The sequence below is a fragment of the Pseudophryne corroboree genome, chromosome 12, assembly GCF_028390025.1.
Source record: "Pseudophryne corroboree isolate aPseCor3 chromosome 12, aPseCor3.hap2, whole genome shotgun sequence".
Taxonomy (NCBI): Eukaryota; Metazoa; Chordata; class Amphibia; order Anura; family Myobatrachidae; genus Pseudophryne; species Pseudophryne corroboree.
The window spans coordinates 127,828,180-127,849,074 of NC_086455.1; the positions used below are offsets into that span (position 1 = coordinate 127,828,180).

Here is a 20,895-nt window from a genome sequence, read left to right on the forward strand (position 1 = left end):
TTCATTTTCAACTGACCCCAAACCCATGAGACTTTGGGTCCTATTCCGTTCCCGGGTTTTGTGCCAGTGCACAGGGCCCACACTGTGTGTACGTGGGCCGGTGAGATGCGATTGCATCTCGGTGATGCAAAAGGCTCGGCCTGATTGACATGCAGAGGCGGTCGGGGGCTGTGACGCAGCGTTGCAGGGAAAACAGGGGCGGGCGGCACTGTTTGCCAGGCAGTTGCGTGATGTCACGCGCGGCTGCTTTGACATAGATAATGCCAGGCTGCGGAGAAAGGGGGCCTCCACTTAGTCAGCGATGCAACCACAACATACTTGCCTATTCTCCCGGAATGGCCGGGAGGCTCCCGAAAATCGCGCCCTTTGGGCCTTATTCAGGTTCATCAGCAAACCAAAAAAGTTAGCAATTGGGCAAAACCATGTTGCACTGCAGGTGGGCCAGATGTAACATGTGCAGAGAGAGTTGGATTTGGGTGGGGTGTGTTCAAACTGAAATCTAAATTGCAGTGTAGAAATAAAGCAGTCAGTATTTACCCTGCACAGAAACAATATAACCCACCCAAATCTAACTCTCTCTGCACATGATACATCTGCCCCACCTGCAGTGCAACATGGCTAACCAATTGCTAACTTTTTTGGTTTGCTACCAAACCTGAATAAAGCCTTTTGACATCTCGGAATACAGAATATAGACATACGGTCAGAGAAGTAGCGCAGGCTATGTAAAGTAACCAGCGAAGTCTACTCAGCTAATGGCATTGGAAAAACCTCATTATTACTGATATTCTTGTCATCCTGCATTGTCAGAAAGAAATTACATTTTCCAGAGCTATTTCTGAGCATCCATTAACAGGAAGGAGGTGAACTTGCAGTCACTGGTGGTCATTCCGAGTTGTTCGCTAGCAAGCTGCTTTTAGCAGCTTTGCACACGCTAAGCCGCCACCTACTGGGAGTGAATCTTAGCTTATCAAAATTGCGAACGAAAGATTCGCAATATTGCGAAAAGACTTCTCTGTGTAGTTTCTGAGTAGCTCGAGACTTACTCTTCCAGTGCGATCAGTTCAGTGCTTGTCGTTCCTGGTTTGACGTCACAAACACACCCAGCGTTCGCCCAGACACTCCTCCGTTTCTCCAGCCACTCCCGCATTTTTCCCAGAAACGGTAGCGTTTTTACACACACTCCCATAAAAAGGCCAGTTCCGCCCAGAAACACCCACTTCCTGTCAATCACACTCCGATCTCCAGAACGAAGAAAAACCTTGTAATGCCGTGAGTAAAATACCAATCTTCATAGCAAATTTACTTGGCGCAGTCGCAGTGCGAACATTGCGCATGCGCAATTAGCGGAAAATCGCTGCGATGCAAAGAAAATTACAGAGCGAACAACTCGGAATGACCACCACTGGCCGTGTTGCTTAGAAACCTGACTCACAATTTATACTCTAGGAATTTGTGATTTGTAGAATTGGTTAGGGAGGTTTGACATAATCTGGATCACACAAGCAACATTATAGCAATGTGTCCAGACTCTGGACGTGTCTTGCTATGCTGCCAAATATCTGGTAATTTTCAGAAAAGGTCACCCAGGAAGCATTTAAAAAAAACAAAACAGACACATGTAACCACTATTACAGTTTTATTTAGAATGTTTTACAATTATCTCTGGTAACTACAGTACTGTAATGCCTCCAGAATTTCCCCTATACTTTTACTGTAGTCTGGAATGCTCACCCATGCTCTATCAGACACTCTCTCAGCTTCACAGCTTTCAAACATACCCTCAAAACCCATCTCTTCTACCAAACCTACCACCCCTCCTCCTCCTCAGCTTCCAGCCTGCAAGCTAAAGCTAAGAGACTGATTTCTACATACAGCCTAAGGAGGTGTGAGCAGAGATCAGCCTAGCAAAATGATGGTAGGCTGATGGGGGGGGGGGTCATTCCGAGTTAATCGCTAGCTGAATAGCACTGCGATCAGGCTAAAAAAAGACAGTTATGCGCATGCGGCGCAGTGCGCACGCACGACGTACGGGCACAATGAACGATGTAGTTTTGCACAGGGTCTAGCGATGTATTTCAGTCGAACTGCTTGCCGCAGAGTGATTGACATGAAGTGGGAGTTTCTGGGTGGCAACTGACTGTTTTCAGGGAGGGTGCGGAAAAACGCAGGCGTGCCAGGGAAAAACGCAGGCGTGGTTGGTAAAACGCAGGCGTGGCTGGACGAACGCTGGGCGGGTTTGTGACGTAAAATCTGGAACTGAATAGTTTGAAGTGATCGCAAGTGCTGAGTAGGTTTTGAGCTACTCTGAAACTACACAAAATATTTTTGTAGCGGCTCTGCGATACAACCGGTCGCACTTCTGCTAAGATAAAATACACTCCCAGTGGGCGGCGGCATAGCGTTTGCACGGCTGCTAAAAACTGCTAGCGAGCGATCAACTCGGAATGACCCCCATGGCCAATTGAATCTCACCCTATGTGTCCACTAGAATGCAAGCAGAGCCCTCTATCCATTTGACATCTATTTAACTATGTAATCTGCGGATTACAATATTGTATATTATACTGTGCAAAAGTTTTAGGCAAGTGTGGAAAAAATGCTGCAAAGTAAGAATGCTTTCAAAAATAGAAGCGTCAATAGTTTAATTTTATCCATTGGCACAATGTAAAGTGAATGAACAGAAGAGAAATCTAAATCAAATCGATACTTGGTGTGCCCACACTTTGCTTTCAAAACAGCATCAATTCTTCTAGGTACACTTGCACACAGCTTTTGAAGACAAACATCTTGGAGTACTAACCACAGGTCTTCTGTGGATGTAGGCTTGCTCAAATCCTTCTGTCTCTTCATGTGCTCCCAGACGGTATGCGGTTGAAATACCGCTTGTTGGGATCCCAGCTGTCTCAATACTGACGCCGGGATCCCGACAGGGGTACTATACCGCCGCCGGAATACCGGCGATGTAGGTGATTTTCCCTCTGTGGGTGTCCACGACACTCTCGTACCCCTGCCTGCGTTCTGGCACACGGGATGCCGAAGTCGGTATACTGGCATTCGGCATCCCATGCATCGGCATCCAATACCGACCCGTCCCAGACAGACAGACTCAATTATGTGATCAGGGCTCTGTGGGGGTCCTACCATCACTTCCAGGACTCCTTGTTCTTCTTTACGCTAAAGATAGTTCTTAATGACATAGGCTGTCATTGTCCAGCTGCAGAATAAACTTATGCATTTAATATAAGTGGGTAGTGGAATCCTAATTAATTAATTAATATATATATATATATATATATATATATATATATCATTTTAATTTTTTTCACTAGGATTCCACTACCCACTTTTAATAAATGCATAAGTTTATTCTGCATATATGTACATTTGAATAAAAGTTACTTTTTAATAAGTACATACTGTATTTACACTATTTATACATATAAGAGTGCCCCCCAAGAAGAGTCTTCTTTTCCATTTTTTTTCTGCCTAAAACGGCACTGGAAATGTTTGTAAAAGCATGGGATCATTTTCCTGAAGACATGTACTGGACAAAATAAAATAGAAAAATAGGTCTTCTAACATGATTGGACAAAAGAAGCAAATTATTATAATGTAAGCTGCCTGGAGCAAAATTCAAACCTATAGTAAATCTCCATTTTATCCGGTAACTTTACTCTGGATGAAATCATGCATGTGAGCACAAATTGTCCTTGTTGGTTTCTTTTTATAAATGTTTCCTAGAATCCAACCAACCAACCAACCAAATTAAAGTTGGTTGTTTCGGAATAGCTCTTTCCCAGTTGAATTAACTTTAGATTATAATGCTGCTTGGCTATAATCATTTACAGGAAATGCATAAGTAAACATTTCCATGGTTACGGAAGTCGTACCCTATGGAGTTGGAACTAAAGGTATGACTGTTTAACCCAATAACTATTTACAAACGTTACAGCTCTAATAGGTGTAAGTATACTGTTATACAGTATATACAAACACAATGATCAATGCAGATTCCCCTGGCGCTTGATTGATTCCCCTGGAACACTGGATTTGAAATCAAGTAAAACAAAGCAGATGTCTTCCACACCAATCCTTAAAGAAAACAGACAACACACCTCATAGAGCAATATATTCTGTTTCTATACAAATAATGTCACAATGATAATGAGGACTCCTACCCTGCGGAGGGGTCTACGTATGAAGTAGACAAAACAGCGTTTGGTTTTGAGAGGGTAAATCCCACCTTGGATTCATCACGCAACCAGTCCTCAAATAAAACAGAATGGTCCGGAAATAGCGTAATACAGTTTAATACAAGCGATAAAACAATAAAACACAGACAGTGGCAGTAGTACTGGACTCTCACTCGGTGAGTGGTCTACTAAGAGTTTTAGCAGACAAAAGAGCATAGATGTCAAATATCAGGCGTCTCTGTAAGCTCCAAATCCCATTGGTTGGAATCAGCACTCCTCCCCCCAGCCTCCTTTCCAACGCGTTTCAATACGATTGGGTTCTTTGTCAAGGCCTTAACAAAGATACCAGGTGTATTCTCATAGAGGGTTTAACAAATTGTACCCAAGAAAAAATCCCAGAACTGCTACATACCAGTATGGCAGTGAGAATACAGGGGTGAAACCAGGTGTAAACACAAACCTGCTTGTAAGTCTAAAGGCCCATACACACTAGAAGACTTTTTTCCATCGATTTGAGCGATAACGCCGGTTTTCAACGATCTATCATTCAAATCATCTAGTGTGTACACAGCGACTGATGAACGATGCGCGCACCCGCTCTCTTTTGAAGCAGGTCGTCAGTCTTCCATGCATGCAGCTCAATCCCCTCAATCCCAGCAGAGCAGATCGTTCGTCGTTCAGATCGTTTGTAAAATCGCTCAGTGTGTTCACTCAATCTGGTTTGTCAGGGAGTTCAAGGAAAATCACTCATCTTCCACATTGTTCATCTTTCATGTCTTCTAGTGTGTATGAGCCTTTAGAGTTTGTACACATTAGATGATATGTTGTCCGATATCGCGGAACTGAGCGACGACATCCACATTGTCTAGTGTGGAAGCTCAGTTGCACACTTCTGTGGGTCATCAGCGACGTCACATCTGATGTTCTGCACGTCAGATGTGATGACCCGGCGGACGACAGCATGCTCCTGGATTCTGCTACTGAATGATATATTGCGTGGTTGTGTGCTATATAATTTTGTGTGTACAGCTGACCAATGTATCTTTACATCGTTCTTCCCATCAGCCACAATCCGGGTCGTTGTAATGTGTACCCAGCCTTACACTCTACAGGAAACACTGCATAGATATTAAAAGAACAAATCACTGGGTCAAATATTATAGTGTATAACCTGTCACTGCTGAAACCTTTCCAGAGCTGTATTCTTACTTACAGGATACCCATTAACCTTTATTGTACTGGAGAGTTATCTAACGCTATGGTATGTACAGTATAGAGCTGCATGCCCACAGTGATTTATATGTATCTTGGACCATGACTGTGCAGTCTTGGTCTCTGCAGCAGAAGCCCCTGGTTTGTGAGGTGTAAGAGGTAATAAATGTAAAATAATGTGCACATTAACCCCTTCAGTGGTGACTTTTTATGAATGTGGTCACACCTTCCAGGGCAGGTTTTAATTTTTATTTTTACCTGCGCTTTTGCCAGGGGTTTCATGCGCATTTGCCAGGGGTTTCATGCGCATTTGCCAGGGGTTTTGCATTGCAAGGGGTTTCATGCGCATTGCCGGGGGTTTCATGCGCATTTGCCAGGGGTTTCATGCGCATTTGCCAGGGGTTTTGCGTTGCAAGGGTTTCATGCGCATTGCCAGGGGTTTCATGCGCTGTGTCATGCTTTTTGCCAGCCGTTTTATGCTCTGGGATCCATGCTCGTTGCCACGGGGAATGCTCATTGCCTTGGGGAATGCTCGTTGCCTAGGGGTAGCTAGGGATGCCCATCAACCATCGATGATTCAAAATCGTCGATGGTCTATGACCGATGTCAAATACTTTTACCATTGATGCGGGAGAACCAGATGGTTTCCTGCCATCGATGGTTCAGTGCTACTGATTTTTTTTGTTTTTTTCTCAAAGTGTAAAGGCACGAAGCTTAGCTCCTCCCCCTGACACCCACTAATCCATGCTCCCTGGTCAGTGCCGTTTCTTGCGGGCGAGCCGTGCAACCGCACGGGGCGCCCGCCGCGGCACTTTGCGGGTCCTTGTTTCCCCCTCCTCCCTCTTCCCGAGTACTTCTGCTCGGGGGGCGGAGTTTTGTGGCAGAATGACGCGGTTGCGTCGTGACGTCACGACGCAATCGCGTCATTCCACGAAACTCCACCCCCCGAGCGGAGTACTGGTGACAAGAGGAGAGGGAGCCAAGCTATTAGAAGGAGGAAACGGCCGGCGCGAGGCTTGAGAGGTGGCCCGAAGAGCGGGAAGAACCTCTTCAAATGTAAGTAGTCTCTCTCTCCCCCCCCCCCCCCCCCCTTCCTTCCCCCACACTTGACACTTGCTTGCCTAATGTGTAAAATGGGGACTCTTGCCTGCCGTAATGTGTAAAATGGGGACCCTTGCCTGCCGCAATGTGTAAAATGGGGACTCTTGCCTGCCGTAATGTGTAAAATGGGGACACTTGCCTGTTGTAATGTGTAAAATGGGGACACTTGCCTGCGTAATGTGTAAAATGGGGATTTAATGTACAGCATCAAGGACATTGCGGTGTATGGCACTTTTAAATCTTGCACTGGGAGCCAAATTGGCTAGAAACAGCCCTGTCCCGCATTTGTTCTATACAGCAGGGATGACCATCAATGGGTAAAACCATCGATGGATCCATTCCAGATGGTTTTACACCATCGAGGTTATCTATCGATGGTGAACATCGATGAATGGCCCACCAATGGCCATCCCCTTGGTAGCATTTGCTGGCGGGTACTAGCCCGTCAGCACTGAAATTCACCCCCCCCCAATCCTCCCTTTTACTCTACTCGGCTGGCGTAGTTTTGCGGAATTACGCGATCACGTCATGACGCGATTGCGTCATTCTTCAAAGTCCACCGGCCGAGCGGAGTGCAAGATGGAGAGAGGGGAAGCAGTGGCGTGCCCCGGAAAATTTCTGGGGTTGCCAGTCTGCATAGCGTAGCTGGCCCCGAATATTTTCTGGGCATACCACTGAAGGGTTTAATGGAAACAATATTTTGGTAAAGGCCATATTAATAGCATGTGCTCTAATATATAAATGCCACGTGGCAACTGGAGGGTATGTACTAGTGTAGTAGGCTACAGGGTAACAGTCAAAGTGGTAACGAATTGTCTTTATATCATTTATCAAAATGTTTCTGACATATTGTGCTACTAATTTTACACTAATGTAGTGGAAGCCAATAGTGTAATATTAAATCGCTTTTACACCAAAATGCAAGGTCACACCCGGGAATATGTAACCATCTCCAACCCAGATGTGACCCGGCTGGTACCCTGATCAGACAGGACCCGGCTTATTGCTGGGTAGGTGACATCAGTGGTCACGCGTGCAGTGCGGGCATTAGGCGATGAGATCATCTATTAGCTTTCCTATGCTATAAATGGGTCTCTGGTCACATCGATCCGGCTTACTGGGTTTACCGTTTATACTGCATCGTGACCTAGGTTCTTCCCGGGACCAACCCTGCAAGCTAGACGGGTTTGATTCCCGAGGCACTGGACCAGGGTAAAGCCTTTTACACTGAGCCACGACCTAGATTAACCCAGGTGTAACCAGAGTCAAAAGCTGAGTGTAAAAGAGGTATTACTTACCCTTGATAATCCCCTCTAATACACTTAATACACTTGCTTTTCTACAGTTTTAGCATGCATTATATAATTATATGGGATGCAGTTAAAATGCTGCCGGGCGGGATCCTGACGGATAATATGCCGCCACCGGAATCCTGCCTGGCGGCCATAATACTGACATAAAAATGCCGACAGAGGTGGTATTCCCGTTGTCAAAATACTGATGGCGAGAATCCCGAACAACTTCTCAGCGTGACGCGCTCACGTCCTGCCACGTGGGGGGGGGGGGGGGAGAGTTAGGTTTAGCCATTAGGAGGGGGGTTAGGTTTAGGCACTTAGAAGGGGAGGATGGGGTTAGGTACCAAGGGGGGAGGGTTAAATTTAGGCAGCTGGGAAAGGAGGGTTAGACACCCACAATGGAGGGTTAAGGTAGGGGACAGGATAAGTAGGGGTTAACTGCGGAGCTGTCGGCATTTTAATAGCCGGGATGTCGATGTCTGTATTCAAGACCATCGGTATGCTGTCCATCAGGAACAGAGCCGGCCCTAACCAATATGATGCCCTAGGCAAGATTTTTGCTGGTGCCCCCTAGCACCACCGCTGGTTCTGCCTCTGACCTTGCACCTCTTTCCCAGCATCATCACTCCTCACCCATAGCAGTCCTTGTACCCCCTATATTTTAAATAGGAACAGTTCGCACATTTGACGCACAGCCCAAAAGGGGCATCTTCTTGCTGGGAAGGGCCATAGCCACACAATAGTATCCCCAATTCCAATTACGCCACACAGTACTGCAACTTTATTCACATTTTATCTTGCGATAGTGTCCATAATTCATATTACATCCCACAGTAGTATCACTTTACCTTATAAACGTTACTCCTCACAGTAGAGCCCCTAATTCACATTACATCACACTGAATTGCTCCTTATTCACAATACACCACACCTTATTGGTCTTTATTCACATTAGATGACACAGTAGTGCCCTTTCTATTTGCAATGCCACATAGTAGAGCACCTTATACACATAATGCCACACATTAGTAATGCATTTATACACAATTCCAGACAGTAATGCTCCTTACACACATGAGACACATTAATGTCCTTATACACATAATGCCACACATTAGTAATGCATTTATACACAATTCCACACAGTAATGCCCCTTACACATATGAGACACATTAATGTCCTTATAAACATAATGCACCTTACACATTATGACAACCTTTATTAATGCCCTTTTACACATAATGTCCCTTACACATATGCCGCACATTATTAATGCCCTTATACACATAATGACACACATAGTGCCCCCTACACATTTGCTGCACATTATTAGTGCCCCTATACACATAATGACACACATACAGTAGTACCCTGTTACACATATGCCGCACATTATTAATGCCCTTATACACATAATGACACACATAGTGCCCCCTACACATTTGCTGCACATTATTAGTGCCCCTATACACATAATGACACACATACAGTAGTACCCTGTTACACATATGCCGCACATTATTAATGCCCTTATACACTTAATGACACACATAGTGGCCCTTTACACATATGTTGTACATTATTAATGCATTTTTACATGACACACATAATGCTCCTTACACATATTCTGAACACTACTGCACAACCAACCCACTCACATGCACACAGCACTCACACTTCCACTAACACTGTGACCTCTGCCTCTGCTTGGATACACGTGTCCTCACAAATCTTGCATCAATGCTAACGCGGGCACTTTTTTTATGAAAATGCATCTTATTTACATTGCTATGTGGCTAGGATGCACAAGCAGCTTCTGCTGATTAAACTGATATGCAGCATGCCAATATACTGTGCGAGACTGTGGCTGTATCTGCATATGAAATGCTACATACAGAATATAGGCATGTCGCATATCATTTTAATCCGCAGAAGCTGATGATGCCCCTAGGCATATAAAATGCCCTAGGCAATTGCCTAGTTTGCCTATGCCTATGGTCGGCTATGATCAGGAATTCATACTGAACCTAATTATATCAGTGGCTTTCAACTCCAATCCCCAAACACCCCAACAGATCATGCTTTCTGTATTTCTTTAAGAATGCATAGATGAGTTAAAATCCTGCAATCATGACCTGCTGGATGTATTTGAAGTTTGAGTCGAAAAGCACTGAATTATATAATACATTTCGAAGTAAAAAGCAGTTCTTAATGAATAGAAAAACAAGATTGCCATTTATAACTAGATAGCTATATAAATATGTATTCTGCATACCTTCTGTTTGTCAATATAAATACACGTTGCAATCATTTACAGATGTGTCCTCCTCATACAGCTAGCCTCAATATGCCACTCGCCGCAAGTGAGCCCCAGGTCCCGTATAACTTTAGCGTCAGGCGTCTTTTGCCAGGAATACGCCACAATGTGACTAGGGAGTACCAGGAGACTGTGCTGATTTATATGATATGTGACAGTTGTATATTGTGTGTGACTGAGCACAACGGAACTTGTCTTGGCGAAAAAAGCCGTGGCCGCTGCATTGTAGCACTCCGTATACAGCTTCAGAGACTCATCCGCACACAGATATGTGAATGTTATGCTTGTCACATTAATGGGCACAGTCTAGATGCATTTCATCAAAAAAGACTCCCCACACTAGCAGAGACTCACGGGACCTGGTGCTCTGAGAGAGGCTGTCGTACAGCAATGATGTGTGAGGACACATCTGTATGCTAACTTTTTAAGGGTTGCAGTTATGTGGCCGGCGGTGTCTCCCCCCCCCCCCCCCGTCGGCATTCCACTGTTGGGATACCAGCGTCGGTATGCTGACCGGCTGTCTCCTGTCCACCGGTACCGCATACCCAACCCCTTTTTAATCCGTCTACTTTTAGATGACTGATACTGCAAACCACATACCAGCTAATATTGTGGGTCATTCCGAGTTGATCGCTCGCTAGCAACTTTTGCAGCGCTGCGATCAGGTTAAAACTCTGCAAAACTGCGCATGCGTATGCACTGCAATGCACAGGCGCGTCGTACGGGTACAAAGAGAATTGGTGCTGGGCGATGGATTTAACGAAGAATCCATTCGCACAGCCGATCGCCAGATTTGCAATATACATTGTGTTACAGGGTGAAAATTATAGTATTCAAAATAGCGTTTATTAAGGTTAGCCATTTACAGGTTTTCTCCAAACATAATAAAATACATGTACATCTAAACATGATCCTTTTCACCCGTCACACCAGAATGTTGCGCCTGTTTTTCTACTTCATTTTCTTTATCTGAAACAACCTGGGCTGCATTATATGATCTTTTATAAACTCCACTAAATGGACCAGTCAGTTTCTAGTTTGTAAAACTATAATTTTCTGCAACATAATTTAAATGAAACCTTTTATCATTGCTTACCGCAGTCTCTCTGTCCCTCTGAGCCCACAGTCGCAGGTGCCATGTTAATGATGCCAGTATATGAGTTTGGTTGGAGCGCTCAGTGCTTGCCTTATTGAAATCTTCTGTGTGAACGCTGTTACTAATGACTGCTGTTATATTGTGAGATTTACTCTGATTTCAGTGATGTTTGTATTACCACAGTGGTGTAGGAATACAGCCCAATGTATTTCTATAATTACTCTATATTGCATTATTATAGGTCTGATGCTCTTTAGCATATTTACCTAATTTAGCCTGTTTCATGTAATTAGAAAATAAATAGGAACAAATTTGAGAGCAGAATATTGAGGAGTCTCAAATCCTGTAAACAACAATTACTTAATGTGGGTGTCAGTAAAACCACACCTCCCAACTGTCCCAATTTCAGCGGGACAGTCCCGGTATTCTGACACTGTCCCGCTGTCTCTCCCGCGAGTCGCAGTGTCCCGCGGGCAGGAGGGGGGCGCAGTTGGGGGAGGCTTTGATTACCCGCTTCTCTGCTCTGCAAAGCAGACGGTGATCACTGAATAGATGCCGCGCGCACGGCATCTATTCAATGCTGGGAGGGGAGCAGGGGTCTGCCCAGCTGCTCGAGGAGCGCTGGGCACGCCCCCAAAATGTCAAACGAGTCCGTCGCACTCTACCACGCCCACTCAGAGGCCACACCCCTCCCGCGCTGAGCCACGCCCAGCTTCGCCACGCAGGGGACCCTCTTCCTCCTCCTTCAAAGTTGGGAGGTATGGTAAAACACCTTTCTGGGGTGTTGGCTGTGTCTTTCATTAGGTCAGAGTTTTCCATACTGCAGGGATGGACTGGGGCTCTGAATCAGCCCTGGCCATTGTGAACACACATGCGTAAGTTATGGGGGGGGGGGGGGGGCTGGACGTGAACACAACACACGGGGGCGTGCTGCCAGTCAGGGGGGCGTGGACTCGTGATATGCCCCCATTTCCATGGAAACACACGGTTCGGGCGGGGGGAACAGGCCCACAGACCCATTGGCCCTTCTGCCATATGCCAGAATTGCCAAATGGCCAGTCCGGCCTTGCCCATACTCCACCATTACAGTCCAGGTTTTAAGGATTACCATGAGTCCAGATTGTTACCTGAGCTCTATTTAGCATGAATATCCTTATAACCTGGACTGTAATAACGGAGTTTGGGATACTGTTTTTTTGCAATAATATGTATACATAGTTACATAAATGTGCTCAGTCAGCGGCTTCCTCAGACATAAGACGTCTTATTTCTGAGGAAGCCACTGATTGAGCGAATGAAGGCGGGGAAACGCGTTCCATTACAGTCACTACAGTGTCTGGACTACTGACAGAGAGCCGACCTGCATGTGCAGGAAACTGTCTCTGCCATCCGTTTCTATTTGGAGCCCCAAGCCAGAGCTTTGCTTAAAGGATTCAACCAGCAGCCAGGAGCATCCTAATATGGAGATGTATATGCGTAGCACCTATGGACACTGCAAGATAAAGAGCCTCTATTATCACTATGCTGTGAGAGTTCCAGCTAGAACATTCTCTCTGTGCACAGAGTTATAAAACTGCAGCGCTGTAGTCGCAAGTGAACCATCATAATATTTGCTGCTATATGGACAAATCCTTGAATTGGCCTCCTGGGAAGTGGTGTTTTATACAAAAGCTCATACTATATAGCACTTTATATGTTGTGGGTTTTTAATATGTTTTCTGTCCAGTCGACTGTGGGGTATATGATACTGTATTATTATTTTAATAAATTGAATTTGTGTTTTTTAATACTTTACAAGTGCATGTGTCATTGAATTCTTTCTAATTTGTCCTAGCAGTGGCTTATATATAATGGGTGCAGAGTGTGCTGTGAACAAGGGCACCTGGGTCCAGAGAGACCCACACCGCATAGCCTGCACCCATTTTTTAAATACTTAACTTCCCGGAGTCCTGCGGCAGTTACAGTGACTCAGCTTTTTGTGCATTCACAGTAGGGAAAATTGCCAGGAAAATGGCCGCCGCTACATTTTCCCAGAGTCCTGTGCACCATCTACACATCAGAGTCTGCCGCTGTCTACTAGAGAGGAGGGGGCCCAGATGGAGACTAAACATGTGCCCCTCCTCTCTTAATAAGCCCCTGTGTCCTAGGTTTATAGGTTATGAAGATATAAATGGGTTAGGTTTGTGTGAGGTCACCATACCGACGCCGGGATCTCGGCTTTGAGATGGCCGGTGGGGGGTCAAGCGCAACTAAGCCCCTATGGGTGTCGTGGACACCCACGAGTGGGAATAGTCCCTGTTTGTTGGCATGCCGACCGGCGGGCTATCGAGCGCGTTGGATCCCGGCGTCCGTATTGTAAACTGCGGTCTCCTGACTGCCGGTCACATAACCGCATCCCATATAAATATATAATGTTGACCAGCTGTACAGAGTCATGGCTATATTTGCACCAGTTTAATATTATCTAATTATCCCTGTAAATGCAGGGCCGGATCTAGGGGGGGCGAAGGGGGCGACCGCCCCCCCCTAACAGTCATAGCCACGCCCACTTTTGAGCAGAAGAGAGCTCTCCGGGAAGAGCCTGAGGCAGAATGATGTGCTGCAGCTTTTACCACAGCAGCACAGAGGAGCCAGGAGAGCAAGGGTTACAGAGCATTTGCCCCTCACTTGCTGGTGTGTGGGTACTAGGGCTAATAAATGCAATTACCCCATAGCACAGTCACATGTACATAGAACAATCACAAAGCTCTATCTCAGTCTCACTCAAAAAGTTCAGTCAGAATTTAGAGAGGAGGAGTTAGGATTGCGGATGGGAGGAGTTGGGACTGTAGAGGGAGGAGTCGAGATTAAACAGTAAACCGCCCCCCCCTAAAGAAAAGTCTAGATCCGTCCCTGTGTAAATGTTGCCAACTGGGTAAATGTGTGCTCACATAATAAGATGGAGGTTAAAGGAGGACTCCAGTTTCCTGAAATACTTGCCTGTGTGCTTTATTATACAATGGACCCTCACATCTGGAGAACATAGCAGTCTTTTGCTACAAAACAGCAGGTTCTCCATCCCAGCAATGATGCTCAGTGATGTGATCACAGCCGTAACCATAAACATTTGGATGGAATATACCAACCCTCTACAACAATGGGATAGAAATGTTTAAATTAGCAAAACTGTTGTTTTTTTTTTTTTTTTGTGTGAATTTGAGCTGATACCACAGTGAGATTCTGGCACAATTTCCCTGTAAACCACAGCTATTAGAGCACAAACAGTAAAGAATGGAGAAACTTTTATCTCTCCTGTTGCTTCACCGTTTATATCTGCCAAAAATATCTGAGTGTGTATAGGGCTTTGCTGGCTTAAATGGAGTCAGTGCACGTTTCATGAGATGGGTTTTGTTCCAGGTGACGTCAGCCTTCCAAACAGAGAAGGGGAAGCTGAATGGATTTGATGAGAAGTTATATCTGTCCTCAAAGTTTCTGAAGGCTGGAGAAGATCCCTACCGTCAACACGCCTTCAACCAGCTGGAAAGTGACAAGCTCAGCAGTGACCGGCCCATTCGGGATACAAGACACTACAGGTAGAGCAGATCTATGACATTGTGCGCTAAGGGTATGCAAAAGGGAACCATTATGGAGTGAGTAGAGGTCAGGGAAGGGGTTTCTAACCCCCATTTCTCTGGCCGTATGTCAAACAACTGTGGAGATTACATTCGCTAGCTGCGCAAGCTTACATTCACTATAGAACATAACTTATTTCCTAGTAACTCTTACTGAAACAGTGGCCTTTCAGAGATCATCTGTAGTTTTCTCCCAAATGTAAAAACAGACCGTTACGGAAAATATTTATTTTGTAACAATGAGGTCATCAGGAGAATCTGTAGACAGATGGGATTTTCGTTTTTTAATTATGAAGCATTAACCGTAATTTGCCACTGCTCCGACACAGGAAACTGGTTAAGTTAGAAATAATTATGTAGAGGATCCACTTCACTCGTAATCATTAGAACTTAAGTTATACTAGTGTCTAAGCACCCTTTATATAATTCTATAGTAATACAGTCCCATATCCAGCAGTATCAAACCACAGGACAGGCAAAATTACAGCTGGGACAAGGCTGACTGTCTAGATTTGGCGGAGATTAAAAAAAATAATATATATATATATTATATTATAATATATATATATATATACATATATGTATATATATATATATATAAAATTTCCCTTACGTCCTAGGGGATACTGGGGATCATCCTTTTAGTACCATGGGGTATAGGCTGGTCCACTAGGAGCCATGGGCACTTTAAGAATTTGATGGTGTGCGCTAGCTCCTCCCCCTATGCCCCTCCTACCAGACTCGGTTTAGAAAATGTGCCCGGAGGAGCCGGTCACGTCTCTGGAAGCTCCTGAAGAGTTTTCTGCTTTTATTTTCTGTGTTTGTTATTTTCAGGTAGGAATGGATGGCACCAGCCTGCCTGCTTCGTGGGACTTAGGGGTGGGGGAAGGCCCAACCTCTCTCAGGGTTAATGGTCCTGTTACCCGCTGACAGGACACTAGATCCTGAGGGAACTGTTTGCAAGCCCCACCATGGCGAGTGTACATTCCCGCAGCACGCCGCCACCCCTAACAGAGCCAGAAGAATGAAGAGTGGTGAGTACTAAGCCAGCGTCCTGGTTAGTGGGTCGCCGGTCATTATGGCAGCATGAGGGTACGGCGACGCATGGCTTCTAAATGGGGCGGATTGCATCTCCCGCTGTGTACGGACGCAGATGCTGAACAGCGGACACAGTACCCAGACTGGCAACAAAGCCATAAAAGGAATCTGTCTCCATTTTATGCACAAGACACATACAACCAGTATAAAAAAGTGCGGGAAGACGCGCGCCGTTGAAGGGGCGGGGCTTCACTATGAGCGGGATCCAGCAGCTCACCAGCGCCATTTTCCCTCTGCAGCTGACGCAGACGCTGACTGACAGGGACGTGCAGCTCCTCCGGAGAGACTCCAGATTACCTCGGCGGTACCAGGGGGTCATAGCGGGGAATGCGGGGGCCATTGTTAGCGTACTGAGTCCCTAATCTAGGTACTCCGTCTGCGACACGGCTAAACTTGGCATTAGCATTAAGGGCGCCGTGTGCTGGTTCCATACTCCCTCTGTGTCTCTCTGGAAGGGCTATTTGTAGGTTAATTGTGCATTTAACCTTTTCCTGTGTGTGTGTGCTGTCACTGTTGCAGTATGTCAGGCAAAGGGTGTTCATGTAAAGCACAGTGTTCCTCTTCCCCAGGGGGGTTCACTAGTATGTACTCAATGCAGTGTCCCTTCCCAGGCTATTGGGGCAGAACCAGAATTTTTTCCACAATCTCTACTAAGTTATCTCAGAATGAGAAAGAGATGCAGTATTTAAGACAATCTATGACAGAGACTCAGTACCCAAACCAGCGTCCCCTGCCATTGCCCGCAAAAACGCACTTTGGCCCATATCCTGCAGTCTGACTCGGATGATGAAGGGTCAGACATGGAGAAGGGGGAGGTGGACTCAGAAGTGGGGGAGGGTACTCTGTCGCAGGGAATAGAGGCTCTTATAGAAGCTATCAGAGAAGTTCTGCATATCCCTGATAAGGTGACAGAGGAGAGTGAGGAATCTTGTTTTAATATAAAAAAGAAATCCTCAGCCACTTTTCCTGTGTCAAAGGAATTAAATACCCTGTTTGAAGAACAATGGGTTAATCAAATAGGAAATTTCAAATCCCTACAATGTTATCATCCTTTCCCTTTCCTCTGGAGGATAGGAAAATATGGGAAAATACACCAATAGTGGATGCATCAGTATCCAGGCTCTCACGGAAAATTGTATTGCCTGTCCCGGGTGCAGCCTCCCTGAAAGCCGTGGCTGACCACAAAATTGAGTCTACGCTCAAATCTTTATATACAGCTGCGGGGTTGGCCCAGAGACCCACTATAGCATGCGGGTGGATTACACGAGCCATCGCTAAATGGTCAGGTAATTGAGGGGTTAGATACCTTACCTCATTGGAAGATTGTTTTGCTCCTGCAACATATACAGGACTCTGCAAACTTTATGGTGGAAGCCACCATAAAAGAAATAGACTTGCTTAATGCATGCACTACAGCTATGGCAGTGTCTGCACGCAGTGGTCTTTTGGCTACGCCAGTGGACTGCGGATGTGTACTCCAAGAAAGGCGTGGAGGGCCTACCTTTCACAGACGAGGCCTTATTTGGAGATGAACTAGACAAATGGATCTCCAAAGATACTGCGATTAAGTCCACATACCTTCCTTCTGCAGCTTCTCCAGCTAGGAAGGCCTACTCAGGACCCAATTTACAGTTCTTTCGTACTGCCAAGTTTAGGGGCAAGCGCAAAGGTTCTTCTACCGCCACCAGAGGCGCTAGAGGTAAACCACGCAAACCAGCAACTGCAGGTTCACAGGACCAGGGCTCAAAAACTTCAGCATGATGGTGGACTGAGATGCCTGGAAGACTGGCAGGTGGGTGCCTGGCTAAAATTCTTCAGTCACATCTGGACAACATCGTGCCAGGATCCCTTGGTCATAGATCTTATTTCCCATGGCTACAGATTGGAGTTCCAGGAGCTCCCACCTCACAGATTCTTCAAATCAGGCTTACCAGCTTCACAAGAGGGAAGTATAACTTTACAGGACGCCATTCAAAAACTGGTACGGACCCAGATCATTGTTCCAGTTCCACCTCAGCTGGTACTATTCCAACTTGTTTGTAGTCCTGTAATCGGACAGTTCGGTGAGGCCGATTCTGAACCTCAAGTCGTTGAATCCGTACTTACGAGTGTTCAAATTCAAGATGGAGTCTCTGAGAGCGGTGATTTCAGATCTGGAGGAGGGGGAATTCCTAGTGTCTCTGGATATCAAGGATGCTAACCTTCACATTCCGATCTGGTCGCCTCATCAGGCATATCTACGGTTTGCACTGCAGGACTGTCACTACCAGTTCCAGATCCTGCCATTTGATCTCTCCACAGCACCGAGGGTGTTCACCAAAGTGGTGGCAGAGATGATGTTTCTACTCCGCAAATAGGGAGTGAGCATAAGTCTGTACCTGGACGATCTTCTGATAAAGGCACCGTCAAGGGAGCGGTTGTTGGAGAGCATTGGCCTCTCAACCAGACTACTCCTGGATCACGGGTGGATTCTGAACCTACCAAAATCTCACCTGGAACCGACACAGAGGCTTCCTTTCCTGGGAATGATACTGGACACAGAGTCTCAGTGTTCCTTCCCTTGGAAAAGGCTATGGTAATCCAGTCGATGGTTCGGGCTGTCCTGAAGCCAACCCGGATCTTGGTGCATCTGTGCATTCGCCTTCTGGGGAAAATGATGGCCTCTTACGAGGCGCTTCAGTACAGAGGGTTTAATGCGAGGCCCTTCCAGCTAGATATGTTGGGCAAATGGTCTGGATCGTATCTTCACATGCAGCAGAGGATCCGTCTGTCGCCAAGAGCCAGGATCTCCCTTCTGTGGTGGCTACAGACTTCTCACCTCGTCGAGGGTCGGAGGGTCGGGATTCAGAATTGGATTCTGCTAACCACAGATGCAAGCCTCAGAGGTTGGGGAGCAGTCACCCAGGGGGTGCAGTTTCAAGGAAGATTGTCAAGTCAGGAAGTCGTCCTTCCAATAAACATCTTGGAACTCAGGGCTATCTACAACGCTCCTCTGCAGGCCTCATCTCTACTTCGGAATCAGGCCATTCAAGTCCAGTCAGACAATGTGACGGCAGTAAACTGACAGGACAGAATGAGAAGCAGAGCAGCAATGTCAGAGGTGTCAAGAATTCTCCTCTGGGCGGAAAAACATGCCATGGCGTTGTCGGCGGTCTTCATACATTCCGGGAGTAGACAACTGGGAAGCAGACTTCCTCAGCTGACACGACCTGCACCCGGGGGAGTGGGGTCTTCACCCGGAGGTGTTCCAGGGGTTGACACGTCGGTAGGATTATCCACACAGAGTCGGCCTTCGCTATAGGCAGGCTAGGCATTTGCCTAGGGCATCCAAGCATGTCCCTGCAGTATCTCATGCTGGGAGGGACAGTCCGAAAACTGTTACTTTCCAAATGTATTCAATCAGTACTTGTATACACTGCTATTTACATTTGCAAATAGAATACACACTGGGGGACATTCCGACCCGATCGCTCGCTGCAGTTTGTCGCAGCGATTGGGTCGGAACTGCATGCGGCGCCGGCGCATGCCAGTCATCGTTGCCTAGCAATCGCCTCTGAGACAGAGGCGGACGCTGGGCGGGAGGGGGTTGAACGGCGGCGTTAAGCCGTCATTTAGGGGGAGCGGTCCGGACCATTGGGGGTGGGCCGCGGCGGCCGCAGGAGCTGCGCTGGCCGGGTGTTACTCCAGAAATAATACAAAAGCATCGCCGCTGTGCAATGCTTTTGTCTTTGTGCGGGGGGGGGGGGATCACTGACATGCAGGGCGGACTAGCCCTGTGCTGGGTGTCCCCCCGCATGTCAGGGAAGATGATCACAGCTGTGCTAAATTTAGCACAGCTACGATAAACTCGGAATGACCCCCACTGTCCCTTTAAAGTTCGTTAAACTCCCTCCAACATGCTTGAATGCCCCTGACTTGTGAGAGGACAGCAGAAGCCTGGTAACTGCAATTCCTGGTCATGTGACATTTTCACTGACTATATAAGGTTATTACTGGATGGCTCCTTATGACACCACATGTGTATTTTTAAAGATAAATAAATCTGACATCACCTATATTGCTTGTGCACATGGGGGAGGGGAACTCTGCCATCCTGTGTGTGTCCCTAATCCCTGTGCAAACCCCAGGTGTCTGCAGGAACATAACATGGGCAGTGTTCTCCACACACTTTATTTCCTAGTCAGTCCATGCTGTAAAATTCCCCTACCATCCAGTACTGTAACGTGGTCAGTAAGTTGCATTGCGCCATTTCTATATGAAACGCCAGGGCAGCGTGACTTTCGGACACGCCCGACTGGAAGGCAGAGCATATTGCTCCCACAGTATAAAATAAAGGGCATGCAGTTGCCGGGAATAACAGACACCAGCAAACACACTGAACAGTGAAGATAATGGACCGTTGCTACATGTTTCAAACTGGTCTTTTTGTATAAGCAGCAAGTGTGGCAGTATCTGGACATTGCTGCTATCTGTTTCCAATGAACAAGCGAAAATAACGGGTGAGGCTTGCAAAGGATGGCATACCCTGTGAGGTCACATCCCTTGTACGGGTGCCCCTTTAAAGGGTGTGAGCACAAGCACGCACCCACCCACCTATCCTGCCACCCCCATCTCACAAAACGCAGTCATAAGTTTTATTAAAGAAAAGCTACTAGCATTACTAATGTGGGGCATATGTGTCAGGTGCACTACTGTGTGGAATTATGTGTATTATGGGCATTACTAATGTGGGCCATATGTGTAAGGTGCATTACTGTGTGGAATTATGTGTATTATGGGCATTACTAATGTGGGGCATGTGTGTCAGGTGCACTACTGTGTGGAATTATGTGTATTATGGGCATTACTAATGTGGGGCATATGTGTAAGGCGCATTACATTGTGGAATTATGTGTATTATGGGCATGACTAATGTGGGGCATATGTGTCAGGTGCATTACATTGTGGAATTATGTGTATTATGGGCAT

General features: G+C 46.3%; 1 protein-coding gene across 1 annotated transcript in view; it reads left to right on the forward strand.

Annotated features, from left to right (window-relative positions):
* The window catches only part of GALNT16 (polypeptide N-acetylgalactosaminyltransferase 16), a 195,349-nt gene that overhangs the window by 52,289 nt on the left and 122,165 nt on the right, over positions 1–20,895 (forward strand). Inside the window, exon 2 of the mRNA XM_063948010.1 lies at positions 14,615–14,790. Within this exon, the coding sequence (XP_063804080.1) occupies positions 14,615–14,790 (176 nt within the window). The remainder of the gene's footprint in view (positions 1–14,614; positions 14,791–20,895) is intronic.